This window comes from Panthera uncia (assembly GCF_023721935.1).
Source record: "Panthera uncia isolate 11264 chromosome B2 unlocalized genomic scaffold, Puncia_PCG_1.0 HiC_scaffold_24, whole genome shotgun sequence".
Lineage (NCBI taxonomy): Eukaryota > Metazoa > Chordata > Mammalia > Carnivora > Felidae > Panthera > Panthera uncia.
This window is the reverse complement of record NW_026057580.1, coordinates 14336406-14352984: the sequence shown is the minus strand read 5'-3', so window position 1 is coordinate 14352984 and position 16579 is coordinate 14336406. Positions and strand designations below refer to the sequence as shown.

The 16579-nt window shown below is 44.2% G+C and overlaps 1 protein-coding gene across 2 annotated transcripts in view; it reads left to right on the top strand.

The window, feature by feature from the left end:
• Positions 1 to 2960, top strand: part of RCAN2 (regulator of calcineurin 2) — a 279002-nt gene extending 276042 nt beyond the window's left edge. For both annotated transcript variants that reach the window (XM_049652820.1, XM_049652819.1), the window contains exon 5: positions 376 to 2960. In XM_049652820.1, coding sequence (XP_049508777.1) covers positions 376 to 536 — 161 coding nt within the window. In that variant the 3' untranslated portion in view covers positions 537 to 2960. The remainder of the gene's footprint in view (positions 1 to 375) is intronic.
• Positions 2961 to 16579: the final 13619 nt, after the last annotated feature.

The following is a 16579-nucleotide window of genomic DNA, read 5'->3' as shown; positions in this document are numbered from 1 at the left end:
GGCTCAAGGTCACTCAGCAATTAGCAACAATGATGGGAAACAGACGAAACTGAGAACTCGCCACCCGACCTACTATGTCATCACCACGGTCCCATGGGTTGTGGCTACGACCGTGTTGAAGTTTACAGTTGAGAGTGCTGAGGCTACAAGAGGGTGAGTGGCCTGCTCAGGGTTGTCTGGTTATAGGTGGTAGAACAGGGACACAATGACAGAGTGATCTCACTCCATTTTCCAATGCCCCCCGCCATTCTTGGATAAGACCCAGGTTTCCTGAGACAATGTGACACTGTCTTCTTCCTTGCAGAACGAAACTTGCCGAAGAATCTGCTCCGAGCTCCCTTCCGCTTTATCACCTCCACTTTTCTTGCTTTTCAGGAGAGAAGTATGAGCTCCATGCAGGGACTGAGTCCACCCCAAGTGTCGTCGTGCACGTGTGTGACAGTGACATAGAGGAAGAAGAGGATCCAAAGACTTCCCCAAAGCCAAAAATCATCCAAACCCGGCGTCCTGGCCTGCCACCCTCCGTGTCCAACTGAGCTCACCGCTCCGCCTCAACGATAATATCTGTCTCCTCTTTATCATGCTTTTTTCCCCTCTGTTGTTTGTTTGTCGAAAAAAAAATAATTGCCTTTCAATCCCTGGGTGTTTGGTTGTTTGAGATTCCTTCCTTGTAATCAAGCCTCTCGGACAAAAGGGCTAGGAAAAGGTGATATGTTTCCTGATCATATCATACCCATCAAGCATAATCCATTATTTAGAAGGTTCTAGAAAAAAAAAAAGTAGTATTTTCTTATTAAAGAATCTGCACAGCCTATATCTTCACTCTCTCCTGTTGATCCAAGCCAGAGACATCAGTAACAAATAGCAACTGTGTTGTTTGTGATCTGTTTCAGTCCCAGTCCTGACGTGTGTGCGTTGTTTCTTCCTGGCCACTTAAGTAGGACCATAAGTAAACTTGACCTTGACTGCATGAGATATCCCTATCTGGTCTCACTCAGTCCTCTGCATCCCGACATTCCCAGGACATGCATGATCACCAGCATTTATTTTCATGATTCGAGGATATACTATAACTCACAGATTGTCGGCATCCAGCCATGTCCTATCTAGATTAGAAAACTTACTAGCATCCTCCAGCTTAAAAAGTCTGGGTATATCCACTATTTTGAGTCAATACTTCATAGCTCTGTTAAAATTCCTGGAGGCAGCACTGAGCTTGGCCCCAAAGATATTCCTCAGTAGATTTTGAACACCACTTCCATATAGAACTTTCCCAGCCTCACTGGGGAGGCTTGTCCAGGGTGATAGAGACCGATTTCAGACAAACCTATTTATTATAAAAGTTTCATGGTGTCTGAATGATTGTTTTTTTCTCTTTGTATATTTGTACAAATGTTTCAGCTGTGCTTTTAAAATCTGGATGTTTTTTATTTAGTGACTGTTCAGCCATTAGCTGCTTACCAACATGATACGTGCATTGCTTATGAATGCGTTCATATACTAATACAGATAATCTGATAATATTACACTCTATTATGGATAATGCTGAATTTTGAAAGGGCACAAAACTTCTCATGCCACTATATAAATGATTAGCCAACATCTTTGCTATCGAGAACACTTGTTTTTAAATAAAGGCAAGGCGCAAGTGTCCGTTGTAGACAATTTGGATGAAGCTAAATCGCCAGAACGTAGCAGCCACTGAGCATTTGAAAAAGGAAAGGGTAGTAGATAAACGTATACCAATCCTACTCATGCAATGGCCATGTTGCTCAAAAACATTTGTTTTCGTCACATGTGATATTTCTATTTCTGTAGCCCGAAGTGCATTACAGAAGATACACCTATAAAACCATTACCTTCTGCTATATGTGCAAGGCCTCATCTACTCCTGTACATTTAACGAATTACTTTAGATGCAAACGCCAGTTACAATGGAGAGGGGAAATACTTTCATTACCCAAGCCTCAGAGAAACACACAAGAACAAGAACATAGCCAACTTATGGAAGGATTGTCGTGGTTTTTGACTAAGGTGTATGTAAGTTTCATCAGAAACTTAAAACAGACCGATCACTCAGAAATTAAAGTCCGTTCTACTGTGAATATAGCAATATAGTACTGGGCACAGTACAGGTGAAACTGAGGACAGCATTGCTTGTAAAACCCTGAGTTGCCATACGAAAAATGAAGGCTCCTTTCAAAAATAAAATCTGAGGAGTGTATAATAAGCAAATGCTTTGACTTTCCTTTGCTGTGGAGGTTTTTGGTTTTTCCTTAACAAATGAAAGATTAGACTTAGGAGTGGAGAAATGCTGCCCTCTAGTGGAAGAAATATTTTCTGAGCTCCTGAGACTAACGGAGAGCTGCAGCAGTCGGCCATTTTGTCCTGAATCTCTTAGTCCTCTGAGGGTCATTTGACTTTCTAAACTATTCAGAATTTTCAGAATGCAAGTTCTAAGGAGATCTGGCTGAGAAAAATATTTGGAGATCATTTTTGACGTGTTTTAGAGCAGGTACCATCACTCATTTCCAGCCAAATTTAGTGAAAGTTAAAATGACCATTCTGTGTTACACAAAATAAAAACACAGTGGAGCGAGCGTATGACCAAACTGGTTAGTCTTGGTGCCATTGATTGCAAAGTTTCGATGTTAATCTGTCTCAGGTCAAGTACTTCTTTCATTAGGCTGGGTTTGGGGAGGGGGGAGGAGGAACTTTTCCCAGGAGATCAGTAAGAAACTGGAAGGACTCCCGGAAGGGTTTCAGCAGAGCCTCCTGCACTGTGAAAGTCAGAATTGCCTCAGCATTTCCATGACGCACATTATGCAAATCTCTTTATCACTATTTTAAGTTTGAAAAGTTTAAATATGGAGGGGAAGGGGAGATTTCCACCAACTGAATCATTTGTGCACGTGTATAGCTCAAAAGAGCTTAGACTTCAAATATACCTGGTGAATGACTCTTTGTCCGTGTAGTATAATTTCTGTGTTGTCTTTCTTAGCTATTTTTGAGTGGTAATTGTGAAAGAGTGCAATGCAGCCTATAATAGTCTTTCTAAAAAGTTACCAACAGGTGAGATTCACTTCTCTGAGTTCTTACTGAAAGGAGCAGAGGGGGAAGCTGGGTGGCAACCATCTCCTGAAGGAACAGGAAATTTGAGCAAGGCATAAAGGGATGGGTTGGGCTCTGATAAGGGGAACTATCTTATTGTCATGCCTCAAACATGTCAGTCTGAAAGGCCATTTCAAATGTACTAAGGACCCTCTTGAAACATCTCTCCCACACTCTTCTTTAGTTTAAAGCACTGTAAGAAACCCAAAGTGGGAAACGTTTTATTATGTAGAACACAAAGTGCACTATCATAAAGTACAAGATGGGTACATGGTATTTCATTACAATTAAGAGCGTCTGTTTCTCAAATTACATTAGGAGAGTTAACAGGAAAGCGTCTCAGACTGGGAGAAGATATTTGCAATACATATAGTTTTTAAATGACGCAGAACTAAAACACGAGAAGAATTCCTGCAAATCAATAAGAAAAAGGCAGACAATTCGTCTTGTAAAAATGGTCAAACTACTTAAATGGACGCTCCATATACACAGGCACCTCACGCATACACACCCAAACCTAAAATACCCATCTGGTTCATAAACGTTAAAAAAGCATTCAGCGTCTTTTCTCATCAGAGAAATGCAAATCAAAACCTCCAGGAGGGATACCACACACCTATCCGAATGGCCAAAATTAAACACGAGGCAGTATGAAGCGCTGGTGACGATATGGAACGAGGCGAACTAAACTGTCACTGCCACCTGGGAACGCTGCTTGAAGGTCAAACATATGCCAATCTGGAAGCGATCCCATTCCAGGGCCCCAGGACATACAAGCAGCAGAGAGGAGTTCTCACGTCTACCAAAATACCTGTACAGGAATGTCCCCAGGAGCATTGCTTATAATAGCCATTAATTGGATACAACCCGAATGTCCTTCAGTTGTAGAATGAATACTGAACTGCAGTACATTCGCACAGAAGAGAATTACAAAGCAATAGAAACACAAATTACTGGGGCGCCTGGGTGGCTCAGTCGGATAAGCGGCCGACTTCGGCTCAGGTCACGATCTCGTGGTCCGTGAGTTCGAGCCCCGTGTCGGGCTCTGGGCTGACGGCTCAGAGCCTGGAGCCTGTTTCAGATTCTGTCTCTCCCTCTCTCTCTGACCCTCCCCCGTTCATGTTCTGTCTCTCTCGGTCTCAAAAATAAATAAAACGTTAAAAAAATTAAAAAAAAAGAAACACAAATTACTGAGATATATAACAATATGGATATATCTCAAAATCCTACTTTTTTAAGGTTTGTTTCTCCTGAGAGGGAGAGGGAGCGAGAATCCCAAGAAGGCTCTGTGCTGCCAGCAAGGAGTTCGGTGTGGGGCTTGAGCTCAGGAACCAAGAGATCATGACCTGAGCTGAAATCGAGAGTCGGATGCTTAACCAACTGAGCCACCCAGGTGCCCCGCAAAATGATACTCTTGAGTAAAAACATAGACGTGAAAGAATACATGAGGTATGACTCCATTTATGATGTTAAGAAACAGTCAAAACTGACCTATGTAGATAGAAATTATAATAGTGCTTACCTTTTGGAGGGTATTGAATGAAAGGGGACACCTGCCAGCCTTCCCCTAAAAGGAGCTACAAACATTCCATCTAGACCTCCTTGGATGTATACATATGTAAAACTCGTTTCAAATATGCACCATATATGGTATGTAAATTATACCTCAACTGAGTACTGGAGGAAGGAACGACTGGTCGCGAAAAGGGTTTGGAATGCCCTCAGCCTAAAAACACATCTCATTCATCTGATGTCTGGGAGATACTCCCACACGTATACACAGCGTTCCTTTCAAATCTATAAGTATTTTCTAGAATAGAAAGCAAAGACCTTAAGCACTGGGTGAGGCACTGTTCGTTCGGGTGGCAAACATTTACCAAGGAGCTACTGTGTGCCTGACACCAGAAACAGTGGTGAACGTGGTGGGTATTGTCCCTGCCGTTTCAGGAAGGAGGGTCTAGTGTGGGGAAGTGATAATAAACACAGAGATAAGCAAATAAAGAATGACAAGTTCTGGTAGGCAAGCACAGTGAGGAAAAGCAAGAGCACACTATGAAGACAGAGAATATAAGTGGAAGACCATGGTCAGCGTCAGCCTCTCCGAAGAGGTGACCTTGAAGCTGAACTGAAGAAAAATGTGCCATCCAAGGGCGAGAAGAGCATTCTGGGCAGCAGGGGTGAAGGCCATGGATTTGGAAAGTCCTCCTCACGTGGGAGGAGCCCGCAGGGTGTCATCAGCACAGGGGAGCACAGGATGAGGGGGAGCATGCCCTAAATGTGGGTGGGAAAGAGGGCCGGGCCTGGGCTCTGTGGAACGTGGCAGGCCAAGCTGGGGGGCTTGGGATTCATTTAAAGCACAAGAGAAGGGTTTTCAGCCAGGGAGTATGCGCCCCGGTTCATCATGCGAGACACCCCGCTCTGAGAGAAGCATCCTAACAGAAAGCAACAGCCCTAAATGTCCAGATAGATACTCCGGTGTGAGGACTTGACCCCCTAGCACCCAATTTAAGCTTGAAAAGACGGCTTTGAATAGCTGGGTTCATCATCACTGCAATCTTATCTGCCACGTGAACCCTCCGCACCCATCAGCGTGCAGTATCTTTCATGGTTCTAGAAAAGTTGTTGTTGTTGCTGTTTTCTATCCTTACCCAAGTCATTTAGAAGGGCTTGGTGCAGGAAAGGGGGAACAGGGCAAGTGATAAAGAATGTGAAGTCAGTGTTTCAGGAAAAACATCCATTTAGCTGCTGATACAGAGTGTCCCTGCCAGAAGCCGCCATGCAGAGCGTCATTGAACACTTGGCAGGCTTTCCCCTCAAATTTATGCAATCTGAGAAAGGGGAAAATTTCAAGCAAAAGTTTTCTGTCAAACTCATTCATCTGTTCCTTTCAAAGATAGTCTTGGGAGATGTTATTGGAGCTGATTCAGGAGATTTTTATGTTTCTAAAAGGAAGCCATATCCAAGGTTAACTCGTGTGTGTGTGTGTGTGTGTGTGTACCCAAGCGCATTTGATATAAGTTGGAAATAGAAAACCCAGAATTGGCTGAAATGGTTGAAATACTTTGTGCTGAGCCTTTTTATGCACAATACCTCCCTGGCTCTTTTGCATTATTTTCCCTTCTCAATAATTGAGTTGGAAGGACTCTCAAGCCTGGGCAGAAATGTGGGGCCTCCTTGGTAAGTTGCAGTCGTTAGTGACATCATTATGATTTCCCAAAGAGACTTTGCGTGTGTCTGTGGGGTCATTTTTTCTGAAAGCAAGGGTATAGCTGTTTCCATAGTGCTGCCACATTCAGCACCAGACAGCCCACGTGATGTGCCATAGTGAGTGGGCACTGTGGTCTAAGTCCCAGCTCCCCGTTCAGAGGCGTCACCCATGCCCCTGGAGGTTGGGGCGCTGGTGGCTCACGACCCTCCACCGAGTGGCCAGGCACTGCACTCAGCTGGAACAGAATCCTTCCCCATGGTCCCACCCCCTACCCCAGGACACTGTGTATGAAGTAACCCATCATGCGGGAGGTGGGAAGGCCCCATCTTATGGCTCAGAAGGGCTACCCCAGCTCCAGAGCCACCTGTGGGGCCACCTGAGGGGTCTCTGCATCTCAATTCCACTCTTCCCTTTGCCTAAACATACTCCTTCACCCCAACACAAGTGTGGACACCAAAGGCTTTCCAGCAAACTTCCTGTATGCGCATCTCCCTCTCAGAGTCTGTGTCCCAACGAAACAAGTCTAACACAACCTCAATTGCTTTCTCTCCATCGCTTCGAGCTCTGTAGAATTGTGTCACCTTTCTCCATTCATGCCATTCCCTGTGCATGACTAACATGGATCCATTATACCGGGGTTAGTAGCTTTGCCAACAGCAGTACAAGAAAGTTCCACTGCATTGTTCAGCCGAGTTCAGGGGGCGTGGAATAGAAATGTGAGTAACTTGGCCCAAAGTCCCATGGTGAGAGAGGAGGGCTTCTCCCAATCTCCCCCATGGTGTGAGAAAGACAGGGAATACCCATTCAGCTTCTGGTGGAGGCCCTTATGAAAAACACAGGGCTCTGTGGCAAGGAAAGGAGGCCACAAATTCTGACCTGTGTGCCTTGAATGTGAGAAAGGGATAGACATTGTGTATATGACATTCGGCAAGTTTACTAAAGTCCCTAAACCTGTTTCCTCTCCTGTAAAAGGGGTATAAAAACCCACCTTGGTAGTGAGGACTTAATATGACAATACTAATGACAGCAATTATGACTGGTGCCTACACCCCAGCTCTGCCACTTAATCAACTTGTGATCTTCTGCAAGTTTCTTAAGCTAAACCTTGGTTTTCACCTGTGCTAAAAGGGCAGAATATTAGTACCTGCCTCACAGAGTGAGAGGAATTAAGAAAACACACCAAGGCTGGGCACATAGGAAGTCCATGGCCAATGTTTTCTATGCATCAGGCCTCACACGGAGCACTTGACCATCATAGCCTCACATAATCTTCACGGTGGTTCTTTCATGGCACCCATTTTTCATAAAAAAACAGTCATCGTTTATCACAGGCTTTTTCTGCAGTAGCTGCTCTTCTAAGTTTTTTACATTCTTATTAATTTTCTTCACGATCCTATGAGGAAGGTACTGATGTCTCATTTTACATGTGAGGCAACCAAATCCCGGAAGTGTTATATACTTGATACTCAAAGGGTGCTCCATGCACTGCCCGCATCAGCATCGGCTTCCCAGGAAGCTGGTGAGAGACGCAGGGTCTCAGCCCCACCAGGACCTACAGAATTAGAATCTGCATTTAAACAAGATCCTCACTCCCATGATTCCTACACACTTTAAACACCACTCAAGATCAAGGGCCAAATCAAATCATGGCCGAGCTACGACCGTAGACCCAATACTTTTAACTGCTTCAATGTGTAGAGTGCTCGCCAAAGAAAATGCTCTAAGTCTATAATTTCCCTTTCTGCAGTAATCATTTGTTTGGCCAAGCTGCCTTCTCTGCATCTATCCACAGCCCATCCTTCGCGTTTTGCTGACCTCGGTGTTTTGACTAAAATACCCAGGTATCACTGCCATGTGTCAGGCTCCGGTAAAGCTTTGCCAATGGCCATTCCAATGATTTCCAGCAAATGTGCTTCTGAATAAGCTACCGTGTGATTTCCAGAAAGGAAGTTATACCCCAGGAGCACGCCAGAGTTCTGGGAAACAGCTGCTCCTGGTGCTGCTAGGAATAACAGAATAGTCTCAGGTAAGCACCCCAGTACTGCATATACTGGGCTAGCATAAGACTAAAGTCATCTCCGCTTGCCACGGTATGTGAGCCACCATGAAAACCTGTCTTTATTCATATTCTCAGATACCAGGCTAGGAATAACAGGATATTATGACTGCCCTGATGAACTTGGACCAAGATTAATATATTATCATTAACTACCATTCATAGGAAATCAGTTTATCCAGAGAAGAGTTGTCCAACCTCCTGCCTACAGGGTTGGACTCTGGCAACCTGTATTCCAGGAGGCACAAGAGAGACAGCCTCTGTCTGCAGACTGTTTTCAGTACAGAGGCTCACCACACCCACTGCCACAACCCCCAGCTGTACCCACTATCCCTGACACCCAAATGTTTCTCCTGGAGTCTCCCCAGGGATTCTGGCTTCTAGAAAGTCTGAAACGGGAAAAACCACAACAGAAAACATCAAATTTTATCACCACGGGAGTAGGAATCTTTACAGTCAAAAATGACCATAGTCTATTAAGTGAAATCCTGCGCCTGGCAGGGCAGGGAGGCTGCGTGAGGATTCTGTCTTTTAATTTATTACACGTTTCAAATAATCTTCCTTTTACTAACCCCACCTGAACGCCCACTTTCAGAGGAAGCTGGTGCTTAATATTACTGAGGTCCCTCCCCATGAACTAGCCCCCTGCCTGGCTCCTACACCTGCTGAGATTTTAGCTCTCCCTAGTTTGGGAAGTAAGCAACCATGCTGTTTTCAGCTATCTAGCTTCCAAAACGTTGTTGTTATTCCCCTTTTCCATTCCCCTTGACCTTGTGGGCTTATAACTATCTTTTTCTTTCATTAGGATTTTGAAGAAAGTAAAAATGAACTCATGAGTTTACTTGACCATGTGTAGCCAGAAACTGGAGTGGATTTCTTTCACATGCATCCTTTTGACCAAAAGACTTTGATATCCTTAGACTACCAAAGGCGCAGAGGCATGGTGTCCTCTCGAAAGGACCATTCTAGTGCATGGTCAGTCATTCAGACGCTCTCACCTCTGAAGAATTACAGAATTTCTGAAAGTGGGACTTGAGGCTCTTTTACCGATTGGATGTGTCACAATAAGAAATGTGTCACCAAGTTACCTGAGTGAAGCCAGAGAAGAGAGAAGCAAAGGTAGATTTTAAACCTCCATCAGTTCCCCACAAATGGTAAGAGCACTAGACGAAAGTCCTCTGACAGCCGGTGCTTTTCCCAAGGCCTTACACATGATTTCCCTCAGGGCGACGATCTCCCCCAGCCTACAGAAGCGTGTTACCTCTTTGTGTTGTTTTGTTACAATTGCTAATAGCTAAATGTACCTCATTCTGGCCTTTAGCTGGACCACTGCGATCTACGTGATTGCACGAACTCAAAACCTCGCCTAAAGGAAAGGAGACCAAAGAAAAGTCAGCAACCAGCTCTGTTCACTGGAGGAACAATAAGGAACATTTATTGACTACTTTGTTCCTAGTCCCGTCCTGTACATGGTTTTCCTCATTTGATCCCCATGACAGACCACAAAATTGACCTTTGTTCTTATTCTTCCAATCTGCAGATGAGGAAGTCTGCATTAGCAAAGCACTAGTCTTCAAGCTCAGATGGTCTGGGTCTGAAGTCCAACAGGTTTTTGTGTGTGTGGGGGGGGGGGGAGTTTGTGGGTTTTCTTTTAATGTTTATTTGTTTTCAAAAGAGAGAGAGAGCAATGGAAGTGCAGGGGGGTGCGGGGACAGAAGATCCAGAAGCTCCAGCTGACAGCAGAGAGCCCAATGCAGGGCTCGAACTCACGAACTGGGAGATCATGACCTGAGCCAAAGCCGGACACACTCAAGCTCAACCGACTGAGCCAGCCAGGCACCCCCGAAGCCCACAGTTTTAAAGGAGAAACTGCGCTCCACTCCCGATGGCACAGTAGCAGCTACAGCAGCTTAACTCACACGTTATCATTGGACCTTTGGGTTTGTGAAGTGCCCTCACACGTGCTGTATTATCTGACCTCATCGAACACCCACAGGAAACTAGCTGATGCCATGGGTGGAATACCCACACCAAAGAGCTTGGCAAAGATACCACAACGTGTGAGATCTCCAGAGAGAATGGCAGTCGTGCTCGGGCACTACCTTTGCTCCTGCCCCTGGATCCGCTCAAGTTCCACTCTGGGTCTGCTCCCAGCTCAGTGATTTCCAAGACAGCACGAAGGTTCGGTTTGTGTCTAACATTGTTTCTGGTCCCAGAGGGAGGCGGGCTTCTCCAGGAGTGGCACACTTTAGCGAGGAGATCTCAGATCCTTGTTCATTCTCTCTGTCATTCTTTCTTTCTGAAATTGACGGTTCTGAAATTGAAATTGACGCAGAAGTTGACGGTCGTTCCTGTGATTCACAGATCCAGGAGCAGAAAGAAACGTGAGAAAGTCTGGGGATCAGGGTTCTATGCCCCGAGAGGATTGTATCTGATCTATTCAGGGCACATGGGTAGCTAGCCAATTCATAAATTTATAGGGGAAATCGTAATAAAATAAGTGGAACTCAAAAATGCAAATATGTAAAATGTGAGTCACATTATTTTGAGACTAATGAGTGAGTGGGCTAGTCCGAGTAGCTGGCCAGCGGTGGGTTCTGGAGGTCTGGCTGTGAGGTGATACCACCTCGTAGTGTTCGTTCTCTAGCTTAAGTAAAACTAGGGACAATTCTGGGTTCTGTGGCTGTTTGATATTCCCAGAACAGCAGCAAAGATTCAAGGGACCTCATTGTAGATGCTGGCCCAGCCTGGGAAGATCAGGCAAGGGGGAATCCTAAAAACATGGGGACCCTCCCACCCCTTACCTGCCCCTGGAGACAGGTTGCCCCCCAGGCCTTTCCCTCCTTTTCTTGTCCTCCTTTCTCCCCTTTCTGAACCTTTAAAGATAAAAAATTTGAATCCGCTGCTATTCGCGTATGAGATTATGACAGAAGATGGGAGCCCATCGCCAAAGGCTCATTTTATATTATCTCAACTGCCTTATAGTAGACTTTAATACTAGTGAGTTTTAAAGCATTTCCTGAGCTTACCTGAGCTGCTTCCATTAATCCTTAAGCAGTCTGACATAAAGAAATCACTACAGTTAGCTAGCAGGTATCCTTTGTATTTTACTTAGGACTGTTTTCTTGTATTAGTCCTCAGGGAGAAGTGTGATCCTTTCAATGGTTCTGTTATATATAATATAATTGCGTGGTTACACAACTGCTTCTTGTGCTGACCACATCCCTCGATAAGCACATGGCAAGTGCTCTGAGAGCAAGGATGGTCCCTTCTGCTTAGCTTGACCTGCCGCACCTGGTCCTATGCTGAGCATCTAGTAAGTGTTCAATAAATCTTTGGTGACCAAAATGGGTAAATAAATCAGATGATTCAAAATCCAAATGATAAGCACAAATCATAATAAAACAAAACAAAACAAAAACTTTATACAAGACCACATGAAAACTTGCCATGAAAGAATAAATACTTGGCTGCTTGACCTATTTTCATAGACTTCCTCAACTGCAATCTCCATTTGATGGAAGAAAATGATACCATCATTCATTCACTCCACAAACAATTATTGAGGACTTACTATGCTCCAGGTGCTGAAATAGTTCTTTGAAAAACAAGACATCTTGGTGGAAGAGACGATTCAAGTCTTTATAGCATTTAGTGGTTGGAAAGTCTTAGGGATTGCATTGCATCCCCCCAAATTCATATGTTGAAACCCTAACACCCATGTGACTGTATTTGGAGATAGGATCTTTAAGATCATTTCTACTTTTCATGGATTCCAGTAAAGGAAAATCTACAGTTTCCCTTGATATTTCCCTTGCTGATCACTTAGCTTTCCCAACCCTGTCTAAAGCTTTCACTGCATGGTTATGTTTAATGTTTATCTACCTCCTGAGGCTCATAGCCTACTCCCAAAGCAAGTCTCGGCCTAGTTCATATGCCAGCTGCCACCGCTCAGAGTCTGGCCTAAATATAGCTACAGCCCTCCCAGGGTTTTCTTGTTTCTCCTGTGAACCAAATGCTTTGATTTTCAGTTCTGGTTTCAATTGGCCAACAAGGTAATTTGTTTCCATGTATAAGCAATCTCTCTGCGGTATTTCTGAATCACCAAAGACCGTCTACTTTCCCTTTGGGTCTTGGAAATAGGTAAGTATATAACCCAGCTAACTGCTGCATGGGCTTGGTCTCTGCTCTCACAGCTGAACTTGGGGTGTTTATATTTGTTATCTATTCCTGCTGAATAAATTACCACAATGTCAGTTATTTAAATAACACAGACTTATTATCTCCATGTTTGAGAGTCAGGGATCCAGCCCAGCTGAGTCCTGTACCTCAGGTCTCTCACAGGCTGCATCAAGTTGTTGACAAGGCTGGAGTCTCATCTGAAAGGTTGACTGGGGAAGGATCCACTTTCAAGCTCATTCAGATCGTCGACAGAATTTTTTTCTCCAGGGGCTGCTGGGCTAAGAGCCTCAGATTCCTGCTGGTTGTTGGCCAAGCCCATTCCCACTTCCTGGCCACATGGGCCTCTCCAACATGTCCATTACTTCAGCAAAGCATGAGAGCTAAGAGAGCATATAAAGAGAAGCTGCTGGCAAGACAGAAGTTACAATCTCTTGTAACCTAATCACGGAAATGACATCTCATCACCTTTGCCATTGTCCTATTGATCAGAAGCAAGTCACTAGGTCCAAACCCCTCAAGGCAGTTGTGTGTTGATTACATGCTGTGAATAGCAGGAGATGGGCATCATCAGAAACCCTCTTAGAAGCTACCCACCACAGTATTAGTGAGCAGAAGATAAGCCACTGTGATGTGTCAGTCATCTCTAAGTTTCTTCTGCATTCTTGAAAGAGCTATTTATCTTCATGTTTCTTAAGAAAGGAAGCCTTGGGATGCCTGGGTGGGCCCACAGGTGAAGTGTCCAACTGCAGCTCAGGTCATGATTTCACAGCTCGAGGGTTTAAGCCCCACGTCCGGCTCTGTGCTGACAGCTCAGATCCTGGAGCCTGCTTCGGATTCTGTGTCTCCCTCTCTCTGCCCCTCACCCACATGCGCATGCTGTCTCTCTCTCTCTCTCTCTCTCTCTCTCTCTCAAAAATAAACGTTTTTTTAAAAAGAAAGAAAAGAAAAGGAAGTGGAAGAAGGTGATATCGGTTTCATTGTGACTGTCAACCTCTTAGAAGTGAGAAATTCTAACTGTGCAATTTCTCCTGCACTCCCCATACCCGTTATCCTCAGCCACTTGGCTGACTGACAAGAACCACCTATCAAACGCATCCTAGACAGAACTTACATAATGTCTGCCAAAAACTACTCTTCCTCTCCCAGGTGACAGACCATCCTACAGTAGTGTCTCAAGCCAGAAACTACAAAGTTACCCCTGACTCCTTCCTTTCTCTCTTTCCCTACCTTCACGGAGTAAAATATTAAACAAGTATTTGGATAAACTGTAAGTCACGTGACAGAGGACCTACATAGTCATAAGGGTTGTTATTCGCTGATAATGGAGCCTAAAGGGGATTCCTGTGTGATTTGGGTAAATTAATTTACCTCTCTAAGGTCTAGTTTTTTAAACTAAAAAAAAAAAGTGGATAATAATAGGAAACATACGTCAAAGGACTGTTCTGAGGATAAAATGAAATGATATCTGTACAAAGGTTAGCATATTCTCTCACATCATATGAGCCCTCAGTACATGTTTGCTCCTATCGAGCTATCCGAGAGCCACACTGTGGCCATCTTTGTTTGCTTACTACCTCAGAAGTCTCTTCTCAAAGCCTCCACATTAGAGGCTAAAAAGCTAAACACACATTTTTCCAACCCATCTCATAGCCTTGGATATCTAGGGACACAGGTTTGGAATTGTTTCGTGCTTCTGTCGTTAAGAACGCCTGCCTTCCTTGAAGACAGATGGATCCAGTGTCTGCAATTTTAGCAGCCATTTGCATCCATGAGATAACAAGCATGTGGTTGAACAGCCACACACAAAAGATGGTGGACAGAAAGAGTTTCTGTCCCTGATGACATTGCCAAACAGCAGAACCAAGGCCAATATCCAGCTGCCTTCAGGCTCCTTGTCGTGCGAAAACCATTGTTTTGTCGGGTATTCTGTTATCTGCGGTTGAAAGCCCTCCTCACAGATAATGTGTTTCAATACCTTGCAATTCAGTTACCTGAAATTTTAGGCCAGAAATCTGGACCAAGGTCACGACCTTCTTCAATCCAATATTTGAAATTCTATTTTTCCACATTAGGTGGCTTCTTATAGATGGTATAAACACAAGGAAATTGTGTGAACTTTATAATATGCTCTGTTTGTTCCTCTTATATTTTTTCAATATTTATTTATTTTGAGAGAGAGAGTGTGTGTGTGAGCAGGGGAGGGGCAGAGAGAGAGGGCGAGAGAGAACCCCAAGCGGGCTCCATGCTGTCAGTGCAGAGCTCAACACAAGTCTCGATCTCGGGAACCGTGAGATCATGACCTGAGGCGAAGTCAAGAGTTGGATGCTTACCTGGCTGAACCACCCAGGCACCCTTATTTGTTCTTCTTCTTATTAAATTTACCACATTTATTTCAAAAGCATATTCCTGACCTTGAAAAGAGTTCCACATATTCAAAGTTCTAATATTATGTCAAAGAAGCATCAAAGAGAAAAGGCGTGAGGAGAAAAAAAAAGGCAGAACTTCCGACACAACAAACAAAAGAAGAAGGAGAAAAGTATATTGATATAACCATAGGCAGCATCAGCGCTTCATTTCCAAAGTTTTTAGAGAACCGATCTTAGAATTTACCTACAGGGGTATATTTATTATGAAACCTCCCACCCTCATTTCATCTCTTCCTAAGAATTTTCAAGAGTGACATTTTAGGATCGTGAAAGACCTACATATACAGATATCAAATGGGCAATATGCAAAGTAAATTTGTGCCAAACCAGTATAAGAGCCCAGTGAGGATTCACCTGCTACAAAATATCTAGTCCAAGTCCTGCCTAGAAATGCCAAGACTTACCTGAAAATGCAGCCATGAGAATTGCTGCCGTGCAGAGAACATGGCAAAGAGACTGGTTCTAGAACTTCAGCGGCCACTAGCCATGGAGCACTTGAAGTGTGGCCAGTGCCCCATGTTGAAATGAAAATGTTTTGTATAAGTTTTAGAACATAAAATAAAACCTGCTCCAAAATCAATTTAACCTGTGTCCATTATTCTGATATGGTCAATAGAAAATTTTACTTTATCCATATGGCTCTTACTACACTTTTACGAGAGAGTACTGCTCTAGAACATGGCTCTCAGAAGAACAATGACCCAACTTCATGTACCAGATTCAAAGAATTGAGCCTCAACAGACTAGCCACTGGATGTGGACATTTCCATGTGCAGGGCAGATAGGTCTAAGCGGAAAGTGGGCATGATTCTGACAAATGGAGAGCAGGCTTAACTAGGTTTATGAGAGGTTGGGGGGGGGGTGTGGAGGAAAAGAGAAGATCCTTACAACAGTTGGCTACAAACTGTCTTCAGACCATCAATCCCACCTGGGGCTGATTCCACCCATCTTGTCGTGCTGTTCTCTGTTTCTTGTACTATTTGTCTGCCTTGATCACCTTCCCAGGGATGTTTGGTCTCCATGAGCTATTTCACTTGGCTGCTGCTTCCAGTTCCTTCCAAGCCTCCCAGTGTGATGAAGGATTTTAATGCCCTGGGGCCACTGCTATAGAACTCCTGTTGCAAAGTGAGCAAATGGAACCAAAGTGACAGATGTTTTTCCGCACAGCAGAGACCCAGGCAGTTAACTCAGTCACGGAACTGCTGAACTACTCTTGAAATGAGCTACAGGTAGAGGACCTCATCCATCTTCTTCTTGAAGCCTTCAAGGCCTCCATCCCCTGTGATATATTGTCGGTTTCCATTAAGAGCCTGGAGTCGCATAGCATTTGCTCTCTGAAGAGCATCGGCTGTGCGGGAGAAACTCATTAAATGAACAAGTCAGCGGAGCTTTAATAAACAATCAGATTAACGGCCCAGTAGGAGAGTTACAATCCCATAAGTAATAGATTTAAAACCTCACTAGGCCCAGGTTGTGGGTCAGCAGAAGCATTTGCCTCTAAACAATTTTTGGGCAAAAAGCCATTCTGTTACCTGGTGGTCTCTGTGGGTTCCTTTTAAATTTAGTCCTGTTTGAGAGTGTCGAAAACAAGGGCAT